The sequence below is a fragment of the Mastigoproctus giganteus genome, chromosome 9 (assembly GCF_048544385.1).
Source record: "Mastigoproctus giganteus isolate SK-2022 chromosome 9, ASM4854438v1, whole genome shotgun sequence".
Taxonomy (NCBI): Eukaryota; Metazoa; Arthropoda; class Arachnida; order Uropygi; family Thelyphonidae; genus Mastigoproctus; species Mastigoproctus giganteus.
In genome coordinates this window covers 67076290-67099889 of record NC_143583.1, presented here as the reverse complement: position 1 = coordinate 67099889, position 23600 = coordinate 67076290, and the positions used below count along the sequence as shown (strand labels likewise).

The 23600-nt window shown below is 36.1% G+C and overlaps 1 protein-coding gene across 1 annotated transcript in view; it reads left to right on the top strand.

The window, feature by feature from the left end:
* LOC150080329 (dynamin-1-like) overlaps nt 1-23600 on the top strand; it is a 265277-nt gene that overhangs the window by 15492 nt on the left and 226185 nt on the right. The window contains exons 3-4 of the mRNA XM_090380686.1: nt 13149-13222; nt 17755-17898. Of these exons, the coding sequence (XP_090236812.1) occupies nt 13149-13222; nt 17755-17898 (218 nt within the window). The remainder of the gene's footprint in view (nt 1-13148; nt 13223-17754; nt 17899-23600) is intronic.

The window sequence follows — 23600 nt, the reverse complement described above, 5'->3', positions numbered from 1 at the left end:
GATGTGCTGATTGGTACACAAACACAACACATAATAACATCGGTTTAGTATCACTTTAATAGCACTAATGGTAATTTGTCCTAACCTTTTTTTAACCATTACTTCGTAATGGTGAAAAAAAAAAGGTCAGATTACCTTGACTTGAATCCCATGGGGCTTGAACCCCTCCCGAAGTGGAGGGGTAACCTAACCTTTTTTCTTCAGAATCACAGTCATATTTAGAAATACATTCATAAAAAAATAAATTTTTTTGATGACTGTATTTTTATTTTCTTGTTCAATAATATGCCCTAATGGTTCAAGCTCCCAAGATAACCTGACCTCTAGTCAGGTTATCTTGGGAGCTTAAATCCCTCCCGAAAGGGGGTAACCTAACCTTTTTTTTTCTTTAGAATCATGGGTGGACTAGCGTATAAGTTTTTTATTAACAAAATATAAATTTTATATTAATGTACTTTTATTTTTAATGACACTCGTGTGGATACACACGTATCATAATGTCAATCAGCACCTTAATAGCTATTCAACAGCTTAATAGCTATTGTGTGTGTGTACACACACACACATTCTTTATTTATATATATATATATATATATATATAAAGAATCATTCTTTCTCTCTCTATTATTTCTCAACCTAACGTTTAAGTTTAGGTCGCGAAATATAAGAAAACCTTTTCTTTTATTTCCTAACCTACCATTTAAGCTCAGGTTATGAAATACAACGAAAAATAAAGAAACCATTTTCTTTTTTTCGTAACCAAACCTAAATCAATAATACAGTAAAAACACTCAACTCCAAAAATCTGCTTTTAATAATGAGAAAAAAAAACAAGGAAAAAAAACAAGGAAAAAAAACATAAAAATGAATGGAATGAAACTTTTTCAGAAAAAAAATTCATGAGTACAAATCATACAGTTGGACCTGAATAGCTATTCGCAATTTGAGTAACGATATTGTGAAAAGTATATATTAATGATTTTTCCCATAAATTTGATGCCGCATATATTCATTGATGTGGCCCATCAACATATGTTTACAGCTGTCATTTATTCTTTTAGTTACACTTTTTAGTTTCTTCCATCGAGCTTCGATATTATTCGTATGTGGTTCTTTAAAATGTTCCTTGTGTTTCACTGTTAAATGTTTGTAATTCTTTTTTTCTAAGGCCGTAATATGGCTATTTGCACAGCATTCATCTGTTATGATGATAGTATATTACTTCACTACTTCTCTAATAATGCGCAAAAGAGTTTTTGCTTTCCGATTTTTTATCAGTTTCATGAAGACGAATTTAGATTCTCTTTTGAACACACCAAACACCCATTTCTTCTTAGCAGTTAAATTTCATTCTCTGTGATGTTTTGGTTTTACAAATACAGTTTTGTCTGCTTCTACAATTTTCCCCAATCCACCCAACTTAATGGGTTTTTTTATCAACTGCAATTCACAAATATCTCTTAGTTTCTTATAATACTTAATTGCTGTCACTTTTGAAATCGCCAGATGGAATGCTGTCGTAGTTACTGGGGTGCACATTGACCAAAAGTATATAATGTACATTATCTTTTTCAATGAAAGTTTTGTATTTTCCATAAAACTGTTTCAATAAAGAAACTCACAAAGAAAACTTTTTACAATGCCACAACTTTCCACATGACTCTGTTCGTGATTCAATTAGTTGAAAATAATCATTGCACTTAAAACAGTACAATTTCGGTCTTATCAGTTTAGTTTTCATCAAAAAATCAAGCAACGTTTTATTTTCCTTACAAATTTCTTCCATCTTTAAGATTCATCGCTACTATTACCTGTTCACCGTTCATTACAGCGCCTCCGTAGCCAAGTGGGCAGGAGCAGCAGTGCGTAGCACACGCTTCTTGATTAGACCGGGGTTCGAGCCCGTGACCACCAAATACGGAGGATACGGAAAGGTCAAGGAATGACCACCGCATATCCCCGGAGCAATATGGCCTTAGTTGCTAATGCTCCTAAAAACCAAATAACAAACAAACAAAAACAAACCGTTCATTACAAAACTATTATGCACCATTCTTTACTGGTAAATACACATCATAATGCCAACCAATGACTACACAGTAGCTTGTCATCTGTTGCGCCCACCACCAATCATTTCATTGTTTGCCACGCCTACCTGCCAATCAATATATCCTTCTCGATTTTTGCTCCAGACCAATAACACCTACCGTCTGTTTACCAAGCGAGCAGCGCTAGAGTGCTGTGTCGGGAAACTAATTTTCTGCATAAGTTAGCTGACAGTTCTCATGTTGGCTTTCTTTACCATAGCCAAATTAACATTTTGAAAGAGTTTAGATAAAAATAGCATATTTCATTAATTAATGAAAATATATTTTGAAATAAACAATATAACAAAAACAAACAAAAAATTTAATTTTAATTAAAACAATACTATAATTCTCTTATTAATCAAAATAAGGTTTAAAGTTTGAATGTTTGAAACAAAACCGTGTGTAGCTATTAGGGATATGATTTTTTTTTTATCTGAAACTTGTATCTTCTTGGTTTACGCTGATTTGATTTCAATAGTTTTACCCTGCGATACGTCTCTTGTTAGTCAGAATTTTTTTATAATCCTCCTTCTGGTACAATGTTTTTATGAAGAATGCACTAGTACTACATTTTTCAATCTTCAGTATCTTGATTTAGCCTAACTTTACATTTTCACTATATTTCATCTTTGAGTTGTTCCCATAATGCTGACAAATGTTTTTAAAATTGATGAAATCACCATGGGTCGTTTCAGTTACTCTATATGGGTTGTTTGTTTGTTATTTGGTTTTTAGGAGCATTAGCAACTAAGGCCATATTGCTCCGGGAATATGCGATGGTCATTCCCTGACCTTTCCGCATCCTCCGTATTTGGTGGTGACGGCCTCGAACCCCGGTCTAATCAAGAAGCGTGTGCTATGCACTGCTGCTCCTTCCCACCTGGCTACGGAGGCACCTATATGGGTTCTCTTGTTTCTTCACTGCTTGTATTAATATAACATACTGCCAAGGAATATAAATTGGTCCTGTTTTAATGCTTTCTTTATGGATTTTTCTATTATGGAATGCATGTTATCCCTTTCATTTTGTATATGTCCTGTAATTGGGAACTTGTGAGTGATGGACTTAATACTCAATGTAGATACAGCATGCATGTTCATGGCAGCAGTGGATTTACTCTTTGGTTGTCCACTGCAGTTGTCTGAGTAAAAGGTAATCTCAAGATCAGTACTGTTCACTGATCTGGCAGTCTCGTCTAAATATTTGTAAATGCAAGTGTCAATTTCTATGCTTCCCCCCAGTTACTTTCACCCTCATGCTAAAAGAAACAGTACACCAAACCGAACCTATTGGTAACTCTCTAGGAGGCTTCCAGATCAGCTAGTGTATAATCTTGCTACCTCTACTCTGCCAGATAGTGACTGGAGGGAGTCCGAGTAGTGCGTATGCGGGGAGCATTGTCAAGGCCACATTATGTCAAGGATCTGGGTATATTCTTACCACGTGTATGCCATATCCAAAAATTTCATTACTTCATACAGCATGTCCACCCACTTTTTCTTACTATTGAATACACCATGAATTGTCAAACTAATAGAGCAAGCTTATCTGCAAAAAGATCTAAACCTCCCAAGCACTTCCTAATTCATTTCACAAATATACATGGTCTCAATTCTAATCTTAATGATGTCCATTTCCACTTGCAGTCTGCCAAACCCCATGTACTTTTTCTGACAGAATCTCAGTTATCGATTGATTCAACTACTGCTCATCTTAGATGCCCAAATTATTCGCTGTATGATTCCTTTCGCCTCAAAGGTGGTACTTGTGCATATGTCCGTTCTGATATTCCCTGTCAGAGACTTGGCAATTTGGAATCTCCTCTCTTTGATCTTCTCTGGCTTAAAATCTCTCTACCTCATTGTGTCAAATTCATCTGTTGTCTCTACCGTTCTCCCAACTCCACTAATCACTTGGAGCTCTTTGACTTCCTCTCTTTGCAACTTGACTTTCTCCAGTCCAACTTTCCTAACAGTGAGGTAATTTTCCTTGGTGATTTTAATGTTCGCAACTCCAACTGGCTTCCGTTTTCTAGTCACATTGACCCAGCAGGTCGAGATGCTGAGGCTTTTGCAATTACTAATGACCTAGCACAGATTGTCCATTTACCTACGAGAATACCGGACAATCCTAATCATACAGCCAATATGCTTGATCTTTTTCTCACAAACAACCCTTCTAAGTACACGGTCGAAGTGAGAGGTCCTTTAGGCACTTCAGATCACAACTTGGTGATTGTCTCTTCTCCAATGGAACCTTTATCTCATGGCTATTCCCAACCTCGTGTTGTTTGGCGTTACAAGAATGCAAAATGGTATAACCTGCAAGACTTCTTTTCTTCTTTTCCTTGGTTGGATTACTGTTTCAAAACTTCTGATGTCAAAGTTTGCTCAGATCGTGTCAGTGAAATTGTTCTTACAGGAATGAAATCCTTTATCCCACACTCCACTTTAAAATCTCATCCTTTATCTAAACCTTGGTTTTCCAATAACTGTGCTAAGGCTGTTCAAGAGAAGAATGTTGCATATCGTAATTGGCTTGTTTCTAATTCTTCAGTTTCATTTTCTGCCTACACCAAAGTTCGCAACAATTGTAAAGCAGTTATTAATCAGTCCATTCTAGATTTTGAGCAGGCTAAGAGTAGAAAACTTGCTTCTTGCCCTAATGGCAGCCGATCATTCTAGTTTCTTGCCAGAGCTATTGGCTGCAACTTTTGCCCATCTGTGCTCCTGCCTCTCTCAAAACCAGATGGTTCTGTTGTCACTTCAGTTTGTTTAAACAATGATTGATTTATCGAAAGAAATAAAAATGTAGCCTGTAAAATCAAGCAAATTATAATAATAGAGAAATTATTTTGTTTATTCTTCATCGATTAAATGCGCACTTCTTGATCACTCATTATTGGCTCGGCACTCGTTGCACAAGGAGTCGTCTTCTTCAGAAATGTTTCAAGAGGCATTTCCAAGATAATTTTATCTTTTAATTATAAATTTCACGATTGTGTGCATAAGCATTTTTTTAACGGCACACACAAATTGCAACTAACATGATTCATGTGGAGTAACAAGTTTACGAAGCTTAAAAAAAAAAGGAATGATGAGAAGATTCTGAAAATTTATTTATGTTTTTTATACAATTGAACCCTTCAGTAAAGTGGAAACATTTCACCATAGTAACGCAAAAACCACACAATTCCAGCTGTCAGTATTTTTGCAAGTGCAAGATCGAGTTTACTACCCATTTATAATTGCTTGCAGTAACAGAAAAGCCTAATAAACTGGAAAGTACAAATTGTTTTTATTGTTTTATCGTCATGACCTACAGAAATGTGATTTAGAAAAATGTCACAAAGGCATTCAAAATTGATTCTTATAACAGAACATATGATAACGATGAAAGTGCACTTAAATTAAGTGCAATTTATTTGAATTGGTAACTAATACAATTTACAAACCATGCTCACGAACTTTTATTTAGCCTTAAGGTCATGCTTGTGACTTTAAAAATGACATTTTAGAGAGATAAATAGCTTAGTTATACAACGAAAATTTCATCTTCCTAGATCTTGAAACGAATTACCAAAAAACAATGTGTTATTGGGTTCACATTACGATATTTTAATGATAGGAGAGTATCTCTGGAACTGATTAATATCATAAAGGGGGTACACTATTGTACAGCTATGCACGTGGTTTGGAATGCAGTATTTATGAATGTTTAATATTCATTTTTTGTAATTAATGTTCATATTTTCGATTTTGTTGATACTTGATTCTTGAGAGAGAAAAAAAACTCGTAAAGCGAAAACTGCCTGTATTAGATGTAGCAATGAATGTAGTTAATTTGACCAAATCAAGACTCTTGAATAGCCAGTTATTTTCTGCTTAAAAAGTGAATGTTGACAACTTCTTTTGCACACAGAGGTTTGCTGACTTTCCAGGGGCAAAATAGTTATGAGATTGCTTAAGCTTTTGTCAAGAAGCAATGCTTTTCTTAAAAATTCAAAAATTGAGGATGCTAAAATTGCCTTACCAATGAAAAATGTCTCAGACTGGCATATCTTTCTGATAAATTTTCAAAGTTGTTTGAATTGAACCAACATCTTCATGGGCTGGCAATGACTCTGTTCATTGCCAATGATAAAGTCCAGGGTTTTATTAGAAAACTTGCTTTGTCGATACAGTGCATTGAAAAGCACAATGTTGAATCATTTGTTACAATTTTAGAAGGAAGTAATTTAATTCTTCCTTTGGATATATCTGAAAATAATCTGTTCTCATCTGTCTTCTCCCAAACAACAACTCTTTCCAAAAAAATTATGACTTATACAATTGGATCAGAAACCCATTTTTATACAACTTTTGTGCAAAACATTTGCTAGTAAAATTACAGGTCTTGATTTAACTTTCTACAGATGAGGATATAAAATTGAAGTTTTAAAATACAGTTCTGACTTGTGGATTCAGATTAAAGAAGAATATCCAGATTACCAAATATTGCTCTAAAAATGTTGATTCCATTTTCATCTTCAAGAGAAGGGGCAAAGAGGTACAGGCAGATTGGTGAGAGGCTTTGAGTCTTCAAATTTTTTGAATACGCAAAGCAGGGTTTTCAGCCATAATGGTCATAAATAGTAAGTACAGGACTTGACCAGATGTAACATCAAACATGTGAGTGATGCTACCAAAACATATACTGTACAACTAAATATATCTGAACTTTACAAAAGAAAACCGATGCATATATCACATTAACCCCAAGAAGGTTGCAACCAGAGACAGTTATGTATGACATGTAACTGCCTTTTTTTCAAAAAAAAAAAAGCCTAAAATTGCCTTCTTTAAAAATTACCCAAACTTTTGCTACCAAATAATCTGTGATAAGTAAAGGGTTAATTAAAGTGGTAACACTTTTTTAAGGCATTCCATATAGGCAAGATGCTTAGTGCTACTCACCAATCTAGCCATCCCTCTTTGCCCCTTGTGAAGATCTGTATATTTTTCTTTAGATATGGCCTCCAGACTTGGATATAATATTACAAGTGTGGTCTCCCCATTGTCTTATAGAGAAGGATAATGGCCTCCTCCTGTCTACTTGCAAAATTCCATTAAACCACAGGCAGAACTATGGGCAGATTCGTAGTTATAAGTGGGATCTGAGAAATGTTTTGAAAACTTTCCTCCCCCAATGTTTAGTTTTATCTAAAGGTGCCCCTCCCTAATTATGGACAGTGGTGGCTGGCAACTCTTGCAGTTTGCAAAACCACAAACAGCAAATATTTAAACTAATGAGAAAAAGAGGGTCATATTTTAGGTGAGTTGGAAAATAATGTAATCATTTACAAATCTAAATTTTTAAATAATAGAAAATTAATGTTGTTGTTGTTTGGTTTTTAGGAGCATTAGCAACTAAGGCCATATTGCTCCGGAATATGCGGTGGTCATTCCCTGACCTTTCCGCGCCCTCCATATTTGGTGGTGACGGGCTCGAACCCCGGTCTAATCAAGAAGCGTGTGGTACGCACTGCTGCTCCTTCCCACCTGGCTACGGAGGCGCTAGAAAATTAATAATGTAAGTGTTTAATGTAATAGTAATTCAAAAAAGATCATGTATGAGACCTAACATACCTGGAGAGGATATGGGTGATTTCTTGATGAAAGGGCTAATAGTAGAGAAAGTAGATAAAATGGAACTTCGTGCAGTGGAGGTGTCAAGAAATTGAAGATTGAAAACTGCTCATCTTTATTTTCAATTCCTCTATAGGTTTCTTCATAAGGTAACACAGCAGCTTCAGCATCCACAATTTGTAAATTGATAAAGGGATGGTTGACTGGTACAGGCATAATGCATGATGAACTATATGAACCATCTCACTGTGACCAAAGCATTTGGCCCATCAGAAGTCCCCAAAACAACAACTCTAATAAATTTGTAACTTTTTTTACTAGCATTTTTTCACAAATTTAAGAAAATACTAATCAGATAACTAATATAGAAAGTTCTCTTCCAGTTATTGAACTGGATGTATATTGTGCTTAATGAATAAGAATTTTAAAAAATACTTATCAACAGCCACATAATTAGTATAAGCATTTTAAATAAACATATAAAGGCCACAAAACATAGTATAAACATATTAAGTATAAACACATATTAGTATTAAAACATGTATAAAAACATATTAAGGGCACAGAAGATGTTATTGTTGTACATGTCACTAATGATATTAAGAGAGTAGGAGACCGGCGGAATTACTTAACAAGTACAAGTCACTGTTGAAAAAAAGCAGTGAATTAGGGTTGAATTAGAGAGTGTCTGCAATTCCGCCTAGACACAATAGGAGGGAGTATATGACGAGAGCTTTCTAGATCAATTCGGCCCTGGAGAGAGAGAGAGAGAGAGAGAGAGAGAGAGAGAGAGAGAGAGAGAGAGAGAGAGAGAGAGAGAGAGAGATTGTGCAAGGCTCAAAGGATAGAATTTTTCTCAGCATGGTCTGTGCTTGTTAACAGGAGAGACTGCTTCTACAGGGATGGGATATGCTTAAATAGAAAGGGTGCAAGAATATTTGCTAATGCTATCGAGGCAGTGTAAGGTTGGTCGGAAAACTGCTAGCTTGGGGGGGGATACACAGACTAATAGATTAGCAGTAGCTGCTGGCAGAGGTGAAAATAATTCCTTGCACTGCTTCTATTGGAATGAGCAACAGCATGGAAAACAAGATGCAGGGGATTTCAGAGATTGCTGGGAGTCATTGCGGTACAAGGAAACACATGGGTTGTGTTAGGATAGCTAAGAATAGGAACAGGTGCATGTATACTTGCGTGTACACCAATGCTAGGAGTTTGGTAAATAAATTTGATGAATTTGAGGTATTGCTCAAAACATCAAAGGCAGATATTGTTGGGATATCAGAGACGTGGTGTCCCATAGATATAAGGAATGCAGAACTGGAATTTGGGGAGTACAATGTCTACAGAAAGGATAGACAGGATAGGACGGGAGGAGGGGCTATGCTATTAGTTAAGAAATACATAAAATCCAAGGAAGTGAAGCCAGTCGACATCGCTGTACAGTGCAGTGTCGAGTCAGTTTGGTGTGACATAAGCATTGGGAGATCAAAATTGAGAGTAGGAGTGTTGCTATAGGCCTAATGACTCTGATGAGTATAATAAGAAGCTGTACAGGGAAATAGAGTGGGCCAGTAAATCAGAGAGTCTTATAATGGAGGATTTTAATTTCCCAGATATTGACTGGAATTTGTAAGTTGGTCATTCACACACTAGCAAGGCTTTTGTGGATTTATTGGATGATTGTTTTCTACATCAGCATATTCGGGAGGCAGCCTAATGGAGTAATACTCTTGATCTGATTATCAGTAGTGATTCTTCATGCATTAAGAATCTGCAGATAAAGGAACCACTAGGTGGCAGTGATCACAGTGTGCTGAAGTGGGATTTACTCAAAGAGGTAACTACCATCAGGGGTAAAGGGAAAGGTTATTACTTTCATAAAGGCGACTACGATGGTCTGAGACAGTATTTAAATTCCATACAGTGGGACCGACCAACTGATGATGTTACCAACAGCAAATTCAAAATGGGAAGCATTGAAAGAACTTATCTTGGAAACTACTAGGCTTTACATATCAACTAAGAAATATTGTTCAAGGTTTAGGCCTAAATGAATGTCAGATGAACTAATGAGACACATGGCAGAGAAGAAAAATGCATGGGATACATATAAATTAACTCGTGACACAGAAGCCTATGATAGATATAAGCTGGTCAGTAACCAAGTCACAAAGGAGGTTAGGCAGGCAAAGGTAGATTATGAGAAATCTTTGGCAAAGGATGCAAAGAAAAACAGCAAAGAATTCTTTACTTATGTAAACTCTAGAAGGAAGGGGATGAATCAGATTGGTCCACTTGATATCGATGGTTCAACTGTTGATGATCCTGCTCAGGTAGCTAACAAACTAAATGAATATTTTGCATCGACATTCACACATGAGGAGTTATTCAGCGAGGGGAATGCCAGAGGTGTATTCAACTCTGGCAGTAAGCTAGATAATCTTGTAATAACTGAGAGTAAAGTGGAGGAGAAATTGTTGAAGATAAACACAAGGAAGGCACCTGGGGTGGATGGGATCTATCCAGTTTTATTAAAGGAGGCATAAAAGGAAGTAAGCAAACCCTAAGCCATAATCATGAGTGCTTCCTTGGACTCAGGGGAGGTACCCATGGACTGGAGATGTCCAAATGTGATCCAATTCACAAAGGATAATCAAACAGCAACTCAAGTAATTATAGACCTGTTAGTTTAACTTCTGTTCCAGGGAAATTAATGGAGGCACTGGTTAAAGAAGCACTGCAGCATCATATAGACAAGACTTCAGTTATAGCTTGGACACAGCATGGTTTTGTTAAGGGGAAGTCTTGTCTGACCAATTTGATTGGATACCGTGATGTGGTCACAAAGCAACTGGATGCAGGAAATAACTTTGATATCATATATTTGGATTTTACAAAGGCTTTTGATACTATTGCACATGGAAGACTGCTGCACAAATTGGAGTAGTGCGACATTTAGGGCAATTTGTTGTTATTGATAAAGGGATGGTTGAGTGGGAGAAGACAGAGTGGTAATCAATGGGCACTGCTCTTTGTGGACTAATGTTATTAGTGGAGTCCCTCAGGGTTCAGTGTTGGTCCATTGTTGTTTTCTGTATTTATAAATGATATTAATGATGGTATATCAGGCTTAATGTCCAAGTTTGCAGACGATACAAAGGTTGGCAGGGTTTTTAATGACACTAATGACAGTATGCTGCTGCAACAGGATCTAGAAAAGTTGAACAGATGGGCTGAGAGGTGGCAAATGAAGTTTAACATTGACAAATGTAACTGCTTCCCATACTACATATGGGAAGCAGTAACCCCAGAGTAACTTATCAACTCTGTGGTACTACACTTACAGTGGTAGAGAATGAAAAGGACCTGGGGGTAATTGTGCAGGCAGCTATGAAGTTTTCTGAGCAGTGCAGACGGTCTGCAAGAGCAGCTCATGGTGTCTTATCAATGATATATAGGAATTTTCCTAGCAGGGATAAGGAGGTGATTATTCCCTTGTATAAGGCAATGGTGAAGCCATACCTTGAGTACTGTATACAGGTCTGGAGGCCTCATTTTAAGAAGGATGTAGAACTGCTGGAACGAGTACAGAGAAGGACAACAAGATTAGTGAATGGAACAAAGGGTTTCTCTTATGAAGAAAGGCTTAAATTTTGCAGATTTCAGTGTTTTGAGACTAGGCACCTGCAAGCTGATCTGATTGAGGTGTAGCAAGTGTTGAATGGTTTGAACATGCTCAATACTGACAGGATTCTTCTTCTTGCTCAGAATAATCATCTTCGATGGTATAAATTCAAATTGAGGAAAGACACTTGTAGGATAGATGTGCAGAAGTTTGCCGTTAGCCAACGGGTAGTTGATTGGTGGAACAGACTTCCATCTTTTGTTGTGGAAGTTGATAGCCTAAATAAATTTATGGCTGAGCTGACAGGTATTTGGAATGAACAAAGAAGTGAAATCGGACAGTTTTCTTCTTGGCTGATGCTGTATAAGCTTGCTTTCTTGCATCATATGCCTTTACTAATGCCAAATAACACTGAATCTTGTGAAATTTTCGTGGAAGAACTATTTGTTTCAATTTTAATCTTTGTATCTGCAGATACATTACTGTCAGTGATGGAACAGGATATTAAGAACTGCAATATATGCTAATAAACATTGCCATCACAAAGGTACAGAGCTTGAGAGAGTTATGAAAATGTAATTAGTGGCATTTTTGCTCTCTTGAATATTCCAAAGTTAAGTATGAGTGACTGTGAACTGCTGTGAGTCACTGCTGCAGGTGTACCTAAATGGTCTAATCGACTATGAAAATTGTGTGACAGTGGTGATCAATATTTTATAAGAGTAGCTACAGCTAAAAGGTAACTGGCTGTGCAAAAACTGTAATCAAATGCCGAGATATAATACTTACTGCTATTCAAATTAATTGGGGGAGATGGATAGGTGATTGGGAATTTTTTTTTTTTTTTGGCTGTTACTCTAGAACCTTGCTTTCTTGCATCACTTGCCACTATTAATACTAATAGAGCACTTTATGGCCTTGATTTTCATTGTTGAGTTATTCCATATCACATCACAGGATACCATTTGTTGCTTAGCCTGCTGCATAGTTCACTATTCCTGTTATATCTAATGATAGAAATAGGTTCTATGGAGTGGAGAGTCACATTACATGGTATTGTAATCAGAGTTACTTGTGCCTGTAGAGAATGCCATTTATCATCTTGTGTTCTTCCAACAATGTACTCTTAAGAACATAGGGTTCCAAAGTTTCAATTGAATGCACTGATTGTTGTGTCCAGAACTATTACTTCCACTGCCTACGTGGACAATCTGAACAAAATTTATACACTGGCAATACTCTGGCAGTGTTACAGAAATGCTGCTTTCAGCTTCCACCATGATAATTCAGTATGCCATAAAATATGGCTTGTATCTGTATTGTCTGTGGAAAACAAATTGGTTGAAATAGACTAGCCAGCATAGAGACTTTAACACTATCAAACATCTTTGAGCCAAACTGGGACAACTGGAACAGAGCAAAACCACTTCATTTAATTTTTTTCACTCAACTGATGTTGTATTTGAAGCAGGAGGAAATAATACAATATTCCTTCAGTCTGCTACCAAAAACTTTTAGAAAGGATGCCTAGTACTGAACAAGCCTAGTACTGCTTTAATGCCAAAGATGGATCACATTATAAGATTGTAAATAGATAATCCTTTTGTAAAATGCACAAGGCATCTGCTGATTTTTGCTAATATAGTATAAATATATATATATATAGTATATCTAGTTGTGTCAGCCAGTCAGTTCACATTGGTGAACCAGCTAGCTGATACTGGTGTTTTAAGGAATTTTATTTTATTCTCTCAAGAAGTGCTGTATTTCTTTTCTACATTTCCTGATAATCTTCCTTTCAGAGAATTTCTACCTCGTGGTAAAGGTGTTGTGACAAAGAGACCAATAATAATACAGTTGATTCCCTCCACTGAAGGTATGTATTTAAAAATTCATATATATATTGGCATTGAAATAATCACTGCCACTGAATCATTTTTTCACCTGAAGACTATAATTTATAATGAATTATGACATGAAATACATAGTGTTTGAGAATTCAGGTTTTGAATGTATTGAACCATCGTATATTAAAACCTTTACTTTTATATCATACATTATGATTTGGTCTGTCAGATGGTGGTTTTTCTTGACATTATTCTAATATTCTTCTTTATATTATTGGCCATATGGTGCAAGGAAGCCTGAGGCTTATGCTGCACCAGCCAAAAAAAAAAAAAAAAAATCTGAATTACCCTGAGAGAGAGAGAGAGAGAATCAGAAGTAGAAAGGAATCACCAAGAAAGAGAAGAATGATGCTATCCAGCTCAGGACCCTGGGTGTGCCAAGCCCATACTCACCAGATGTGAGCATAATAGGCATCATAGTAAGATCCAGTGTTTCTTACATTTTAAAACAATTTTTCATTGCCTGGTCACCAGATAGTTCACTAACAAAATCTTTTGGGGGATTGCTGAGGGTATAAAGATCTTTAAACATATTAACAGTTTCACATTGACAAATTTAAGATTGAAGTTTAACATTGAAAAATGCAAGATACTGCATATGGGTAGCAGTAACTCAAAAGTAACTTATCAACTGTGTTGTACTACACTCAGGGTAGTGGAGAAAGAAAAAGACCCGGGGGTAATTGTGCAGTAAGTCATGAAACTTTCTGAGCAGTGAAGGCATGCTGCCAGGACAGCTCACAGGGTTTTGTCAATGATATACAGAAACTTTTCTAGAAGAAATAAGGAGGTGATTATCCCTTTGTATTAGGCCATGATTAGGCCACATCTTGAGTACTGTATACAGGTCTGGAGGCCTCACTTTAGGAAGGATGTAGATTTCCTGGAATGGGTGCAGAGAAGGGCAACCAGACTGGTGAAGGGAACAAAAAAGTGCTCTTTCCTAGAAAGGCTTCAGTTCTGCAAATTGCAGCATCTTGAGACTAGGTACCTACTGGGAGATCTGATTGAGTTGTTATAGCCATGAATGAATCGAGTAAGCTGAATGTTAATGGCATTCTTCCACTTTCTGAGACTACACACATGAGGGGGCATAAATTCAAGTGAGGAAGGATGATTGGGATAGATGTGTGGGAGTTTGCCCTTCAGCTTGCAGGTGGTTGATTGTTGGAACAGGCTTCCATCTATTGTTGTGGAAGTGGATGGGCTGAATAAATTCAAGGAAGAACTGGACAAATACTCACTTGTGAATTGAATGTGAATGTTTTTGAGAAAGTCCCGCATTTGTATTCTGCAGAGGAATGTCCAAACATCTAAGTGAGAAATGACTGTTATCTTCAATATCATTTTTTTTTTTTTTTTTTTTTTGGCTGGTGCAGCATAAGCCTTCGGCTTCCTTGCACCATATGGCTAATAATAATAATAATACAGTCCATTCCGGTTATTTGGGACACATCGGGACTAGTGCATTTTGGCCTGATTAAACGGCTGCCCCAATTATCCGAAGTTTCACGTAAATAGTTAAAAATACAATGTATCCCCCCCCCTTTACAATTGGTTCACTGTACAATCAAATCAAATAGAATTAAAATTCAATTCACGTTTGTGAATTGAATTTTAATTCTATTAAACAGCGATTCTAATTAGAGAAAATATGAGGAATATTATCCACAGGCTATAAAAGTAAAGATATATTAAGCACAAATTTATCCTTTATTACCTTACCAATTAAACAATTAATGATATGTGAAAATCGGAAGAATATACGTGATAATCGGAATAATTAATACGTACTGTGTAATATGTACATACCAACTACAGTAGTTGACATTTCTGTTCACTGACATTTGTGGGTGGGTGTTAAAATTTAAAACAGTAAAAAGATAAGTAATCAATAACAAAGAACACGGAACACACAAATTGCAAGTAACACGATACGCCCAAGTGAGAACGGAGTAACGAGTTACAAAGCTTTAAAAATAGGAATGAAGAGAAGATCTGAAAATTAATTTTTTTATATGATTGAAGATTTCATGGAAGTATAAACTCATTTTATCATAATAACCCACAGAATTCCAGCTGTCGGTATTATCGCAAATTCAATAAGATCGAGTGTACCACCCGTTTGTTAGATTTCACTAACAGAAAAGCCCAATAAACAGGTGACTGCTAATTGTTTTATGGTTGTGACCTCCAGAATTTCGACCGAACCACGTGGTAGCATCGGAGACAATCGTAGGGTAATCTCCAGTGCTGCGGTCTCCTGCCCCGATTAAACGGCATTTTGTCCCAATTAAGCGGAGTAAACCCTGGCTATTTTCTCGATTGATTTCTGTTTTTTAAGATTTGCCCCAAATAAACGGCTGCCCTGATTAACTGGTGGCCCAAATAACCGGAATCCACTGTAATAATAATCACTTTACTTACAGGAAGTTTAAAATGTTGAATACCATGTTTGACTTCTCCTGATCTCTTTTATTATACTCCCCTAAGCCAAAGCATTGCCACTAATTTGAGCCTCTTGCTTTTCTGCTCTAGTTTGAGGCATGATTTTAGTCTAAATTTAATTTAAAAATACAGCACAACTAAGAGATATGAGTGCAGGAACTCCCCGACTTATGGAAATTCGACTTTACGTAAGTTTTTGCTGGCCAGTGCAAACTGAAAAAAATCGTGGAAACGTATTTTGCATTCCGTAGGAATATCGTAATGTGAACCCAATAATAGTTTTTTTTTTTTTTTTTTTTTTTAAATTCAATCCAAGTCTTTGGAAGTTGAAAATTTTACTATATTACTAAGCTATTTATCTGTCTAAAAGGTCATATTTATAATGGAAATTGCACTACCCTTTCATCATTATCATACGTTCCCGTTATAAGAATCAATTTTGAACGCCTTTGTGATATTTTTCTAAAGCATGTTTCTGGAGGTCACAACCAAAAAACAATAAAACGATTGCACTTTCCGGTTTATTGTGCTTTTGTCTTAGTGCATCTAATTATAAATGGGTAGTAAACTAGATCTTATCGTATTTGCGATAATATCGTTAACTGCGATTTTGTTTTTTTTTTTTTTACTCTTTTATGATGAAATCTGTTCCCCTTCACTGAAAAATCTTCAATCATATAAAAAACAAATTTTCAGAAACTTCTCTCCTTTCCTATTTATATATTACAATGATGAAGAGAAAACAACCAATGAAAAGTGCAAGTGGTGGTAGTGCCAGGAAACGAAACAAAATTGATTTAGAAATGAAGATGATTAAGAAGTACAAAGCAGGACAAAGTTTGTCATCTGTTGCAAGGGAATTAGGTCTCGCTGCTTCAACAGTAAATTTTATTTTAAAGGACAGTGTGCATATAAAAGAACATGTCAAAGGATCAACGAACTTAAGATCAATAGTGATCACAAAACAACGTTCAGGTGCTATATCGAAGATTAGCATTAGCATTAATAGAGGCATACGATGCAAGAAAGCAAGCTTATGGAGCATCAGCCAAAAAAAAAAAAAAAAAAAAAAGAAAAAAAAATGCTCCCATTTCACCCACCCTGTTTGTTCCAAATACCTGTCCAGCTCAGCCTTAAATTTATTTAAGCTATCAACTTCCACAACAAAAGATGGAAATCTGTTCCACCAACCAACTACCCGCTGGCTAAAGGCAAACTTCCACACATCTGTCCTACAACATGTCTTTCCTCAATTTGAATTTATGCCCTTTCAGGTGATTATTCTGAGCAAGAGGAAGAATCCCATCAGCACTGAGCATGCTCAAAGCATTTAAGGCTTTATACACCTCAATCAGTTCACCTCACAGGTGCCTAGTCTCCAGACACTGTAAACTGCAAAACTTAAGCCTTACTTCGTAAGAGAAACCCTTCATTCCCTTCACTGTACTTGTTCCAACAACTCTACATCCTTCTTAAAATGAGGCCTCCAGACCTGTATGGAGTGCCAAACACAGCCAAAAGAGACCAAAAACCATGTGCATGGATTGACCAACAGACCAATATCTGTGACATCATTGAAAGAACAAAGTGCTTAAAATGGAAATGGGCAGGTCACATATCAAGAACTGAAGATAGATGGACTAAATGAATTTTGGATGTTACTTGACTCTAAACACCCAAGAAAAAGACCAAAAATGAGGTGGATCGATGAAATTGCTGGTGTACAGCAACAGAAGCACAAGACCGCAGTTGCTGGAAACGTGTTGAGGAGGCCTTCATCCTGCAGTGGATCAACGTTGATCCACTGCAGGATGAAGGCCAAAGTTTATTTTAATTTTAGAAAATTTGAGTAAAATGCAGTATATTATAATACTTGCTCTGTAAATGCTTAAATACCATTAAAGTAAAATATTTTCTTAAAATGATCCTAATTTAGGATAATTAGTTACTTGAATCTGAAAATAGTTCAAGAAAATCCCTGAATATGTAGTGATTCTGTTTTGCGCCATATATTTTTACTCACAACAAGTTTTATATTTTCTTTGTTTTCCAGAGTGTGCTGTATTCTCGAATAAGGAAAAGAAATATTATAATTTTGTAGAGGTAAAGAACATTATTAAACAGGAAACTGAAGCAGCAGTAAAGACTCTAGGCTTTTCGTCAGATCCAATATCTCTCAAAATTTACTCACAAAATGGTAAATAATAATGTAATTTTAACTGATGTACAATTTACTATTTTCCAAAATATGCAAAAATTTATTAAGTACACTAGTCAATAGAGAGAGCTTTAAAATCCATAGGTGTGGTAATGATATGCAAATATCATTATACACTTATGGATTTTAAATTCCTTCTCTCTTTCAGCTTTAAATCCTCATGTGTGGTAATGGTATTTGTATATCATTACCACACATAAGGCATAAAGTTGGTGTAAAGGTATGGGGGAATGAAAAAGTTCTGAGAACGGAATGTAAAAGACATAGGTTAGGTTCAAACTTCATGTTTTTTTTTTTCTCAATATATTCACCCCAAATTTCAATACCTGTATTTAATCTGCAAAGAGTTTAATCCTTCAAAAAAAAAAAAAAAATCTTCATGTTGGGCCTCAAACCAGGCTTCCATAGGCTTTTTAGTTCTTGGTCATCTTTATAATGAGTTCCATGAAAATGAGACTTCAGGTTTATGAATAAATAATAGTCACTTGGTGCCAGATCTGGACTGTGCAGGGGATGGTTTAATTGTTAAAATCTTCATCCATGAATTTTATCCTGCTCAACTCGGGCTTTGTGCATGGGTGCATTGTCATTGAGAAGCAAAACCTGGTGACTCAGCTTTCCTTGTCTTCCCCTCCCCCAAAATTGAAGATTGCTTTGGCATAAGGCTGACATAATATTCTCTTGTTATTGTGGTTTTAGGTACAAGGTAATTGATTAACAACAATCTTTGTGTCCCAAAATATTGAGACCAACACTTTTTTCTAGCTTGATGGTTGGGATTGAAACCTTTTCAGGGTTGGAGATTCTTTGTGTTTCCAATACATGCTTTCTGATTTGGATTCAGCTCATAAAAAAAAGTAGCTATGTGTCATCACTGGCCACCAAAAAAGGTAATAATCTATCTGGATTAGCAAGAATCAATTTTAAATTCTGTTTTGATGACTTTGACCTTTGTCATGAATGGAAAGGTTTCTGGGAACCCATCTTGCATGAACTTTAGACATTAATTCTTCTGTTTTCTAAAATTTTCCCTTCAATGATGGCAGTTTTTTTCAGAATTGATTGCATCAGATGACTGACCAAACTTTTTATCATCCTCAAATGACTCTCATCCCCTTGAGATCATTTTTCAACAGTAAAATAACTGGGTGGTACTTCCTCAAACGCTATTGTCATTCTTTCATGGATATCTTTAGCAATCCTGCCCTCCTTAGTCAAAACTTTGATTACTCTATGCTGCTTGATTTGCAGGATATTCATTCTTCTTATACCTACCAACATAAAAAATCAAATTTTAGAAAGTGCATAAAATATAGGCATACAATTTTTTTCATGTTATTTTATAAGATATTAAGCTATCAAAATAACCTATTCTATAATTTGTTGATAAATTTTGTATATCCTGTTCTGAGAACTTTTTGACCATCCCATGGAACCTTTACTACGTATGACCAACATGGTAATACACATTAAAAAAGAAAGAAAACACTAAATCATGGTAATTAAATTTCATAATTTTGAGTTCTATTTATTATTTTTTATCTTGTTTGAATTGTTCACTGAAATTTTGATGGATAGTGATCAATGACTGAAATATTATCCGTTTTGGAATTCACAAGTGTTGGTCCCTTTGAAGAGGTAGTGCTTGTGAGTTCCTGGTTCTATTTATCTAATTATATATTTATTCTAAAAGTGGTACTCACTCTTTTGTGGGTATGCATCTCCTTGGGTGGAGGGTTATCAATTCATAGTATTAAAAGGGGAGCATTGCTTTGTCTTTTCTTATTTGTTTTTTCTTATTTTTAGGTGGTTTGGTATACATAGGAGCAGAATTGCACCCAACAAACTTTGCAGTTTGTTACTTAGCTTAGGTTATTTTTCTTCCCTTTTTGTTTTTTTTTAATAAGATGCCCATTTCATTAGAGTATGCAGAATAATCTAAAAATATACAATTGAACAGCCAGTGTACACAGTTGTTAATTATGCAACCATGGACAACATATTTAAGATCATTCTGTGATGAAAAGAAATTAGTTTTATTTTCAAGCATAGCGAACCGTATGTACTGGAAAATCTTTTCCTTGAAGCTTGTCCCAGACATTTAATGATGTTGGTACTGTTAGTAACTCTGGGTATCCCTAAGGTTACTAAGGGTCTCAAGGCGTGTGCAAGGTTTGAAAACACTGCAGCTAGTATACTGGAGGTGACTGCCTAGGAGTGAACCAATATAAGCAGAGGTGAGGTACAGTGTCCACATCACAGAGAGAAATTCTGGTTAATCTTTACAAGCTGGTAAATCTGGTTCTGAGGAGGGCTGACATCATTTCAGTGATCGACAAGTTTTGCTCCTCCCACTGCTTGCATTCAGTTTACTCTGTACCTTCCCCCCTCACTGAAGCAAGTATCGGTTTCGAACAAGTACGAGTTTCTATGGATGCGAAGATAGGAAGGGAACTGCCGGCATGCCAAAGTGAGCATCAGTTGTCATGTGACCCATTTCCCATGCATCAATGCAACAAGCAGCGATGGCGAAGTAGTGTGGAAGCTAATGACATCTCACCATCAATGGCATGCCAGGATAGCAGTTTCTACGGATGCATTGATCGCAGGAGAACTACCGCAGCTTGTGGCAGTTGTCACGTGATCAAATTCATGGTGAAGTTGCTGTGAAGCTGGGGTGCCAATTTCTACGGATGCAAAGATCCACCAAAGTGGTACCAATTTCTACAAATGCAATGAATCGCAGGAGAACTACGTCATACATGCTGCAAAATGATCAGTTATCTGTTTAAATTTTAATTAATATCTTTTAAAAAAATTGTTAGGGGACAGTAAGACAGTAGGTGAATTTACTCATGTGTAAATGGGTAAAAGTTGCACAGGACAGGCTCGCTTAACTACAAATAGGCCTTGTATCAAAATTCCTCTTTCTTGAAAAAATCACAATTTATTAACTCTCTTCGTGACTGAAGTGTGTTTTACAGATCAATTTATGTAAAAACATGAACTACCAATTCAGCAGCAGACGACTTGTACATCCAAAAAAAAAAAATACCAATTGCAATTTTAATTTGACATTTTAAATAAGCTAATAAATCACAGCTGAAGATGCCAGTCATGATACCCATTCTGATAAATTTACATCCAACCAGTTTTTTTTTGCAAGTGTAGTTTTTATCAGTCATCCTGAAAAATGAAGTTGAATATTAGCTGTGGATTTAGTCCTACCCTTTTTTTATTTGGAAATATAGTTTTTTGTTTGGCATTATAGTTTTTTCTGTCTCCAACTTAGCCATTAAACCGGGGTTCGAGCCCGTGACCACCAAATACGGAGGAAGCGGAAAGGTCAGGGAATGACCACCGCATATCCTGGAGCAATATGGCCTTAGTTGCTAATGCTCCTAAAAACCAAATAACAACAACATCCAACTTAGCCAGTATCTTTTTGTAAGGTGACACTCTGTTGCCAATTGCCTTTCATTTTAGTTTCATTCCACATCTATCAGTATGAAATACAGAATAGCCATTTTATGCCTGGCAACTTGGCTGAAGGTCACAAGGCTGAATGATCACATGATTGTTTTATAAATGACATTGATGATGTAACTTACAAATCCTTTTCTAAAGCAGGTGAGAATATTATTCAATCTGGCAAAAGGAATTTTTAGTGCAATTCTTGAAATTGTCACTGCATTAAATTATGTGTAATATCCAGGAGTATGTTCATTAGAGAATTATTTTTATATATTTATTTTCTTACTAATACTATTTACTAATTTTTTTTCCCTAAAAATGGGAAAAAGCAAAAAACTATGCAGAGGATTGTGAGTTGATTTGATTGGTTATCAGCTCCCGCTTTTCGAAGTAGTGACTAACATTTAATAATGAACATACACCTCTTGAATATTACGTATAATTAGGCATCACACATTTTCTAATGCATTTTGTGAACAGTCTTGCCAGTTTCTGTGTCATGTCTCTTCCTTCTAATTTTAACAACTCTACAGTAACTTCATCTTCCCCGGGGCTTTCCGATTCTTCATTTTCTTCTACGCATGTTCTACCTCATCAGGAAGGATATTGGGTATGTCGTATGTGTTACTAATCTGTGATCCATCTTCCTCACTGCTGGCATCATTCCCTCGAACCCTGTATAATTCTCTATAGTATTCTTTTGCTATTTGAATTATGCCTTCTCTGCTATTTATAAGTACACCATTGCTATTCTTCAGTTTCAGAATCATTTGTCTTTCTGTATTCCTGCTCATGGCCGCTGATTTGTCCTTTGTTTTCCCTTAATGCTTGTTCTATTTTTCATGTGTTACCTCTTCTTATGACCTCTCTGAGTCTCTTTCTAATGGCTTTGCTTAACTCAGTATACTCAATTTTCTCCTTGTCCGTGTTTATCTTGCTCTTCATTTCTTGTCTTCAATACATTGTGACAAGTGTTTCTTGACTAATTTTTTCTTCTTTGGATTTCTTTTTACCTATAGGTTTCTTGGGCTTTATCACTTTCAGAAAGTTGTATATCCCTTGTCAAAATCTTGGTCCCGAGCAGTCTGCAGAAGCTCAAACTTGTTCTTAAATTCCAGTACATACTGCTTTTTTTCTTCTCTTTGTTATCTAAAACTTGTTCTTAAATTCCAGTACATACTGCTTTTTCTTCTCTTTGTTATCTCAAAGACCTTCATATTATTTACTCGAGTCAATTTTTTTCTTTCTTTTCTTACATTTATATCAAGTGTGCATCTTACCATTCTGTGATCACTTCCAACATTTTTGTTGAACATTTACCTTGTTCAGGATGGTAACATCATTCACGATATATCTTCTGTTAGTGAGGATGAAGTTGATTTCATTAGTTGTTAATCCATTTGGGCTCTTCCATGTCCACTTTCTGTTCACCCTTTTCTTGAAAAAAAGTGTTCATTACTGACAATCCCTGAGATTCTGCAAATTCCACAAGTCTTTCACCTCTTTCACCAATTCCAAAAATTTCCTATAGTTCCCCTTTCTGCACTGTTTTGTTTCTTTCCAACCTTAGAATTGAAGTCCCCCATAATGATAGTGTAGTGGATTTTCTGTTCATCTAGAAGGCTCTCAATTTCAGTATACATTTTTTCAACCTCTTCATCATTGTGGCTCGATGTTGGTGCATAAATCATTATGACCTTTAGCTTGTAACGCTTAGAAATCCTGAGTAGTAGTCTTGACACCCTCGGTCATGTAATTTTGAAGTCTAAAATGTTGTTTTTTATATCTTTACAGACCAGAAAGCTAACTCCACCTTCACTCCTTTCTCTGTTTCCATTGCTGTACAGCAGATTTCCACTTGATAAACTTATAAGTGATTCATTTCTTCTTCTTGTTTCAGCCTAACCGATGATATTCCAATTCACATTTTCTAATTCCTTTTCCAGCTCTAATATCCTATCTTCACCGATGAGCGATCTTACGTTATAACAGGCCAAGTTCAGTTTCCGTGCATGGCAGCCTGGTCATACCTAGAGATTCTTAGCACCCTCTGCTTCCACTCTGAACCTCTCGCTGCCGTAAGAGGGGGAGTGAAAGCTGCTGGGGACTGAGGGCCATTTGTTTCATCGTGCTGTCATGTGTTGGAGGGTTTGATCTTTTCCTCTTCACGCTGACCAGGCATTTGAAGAGAACTCCTCTACACTTTC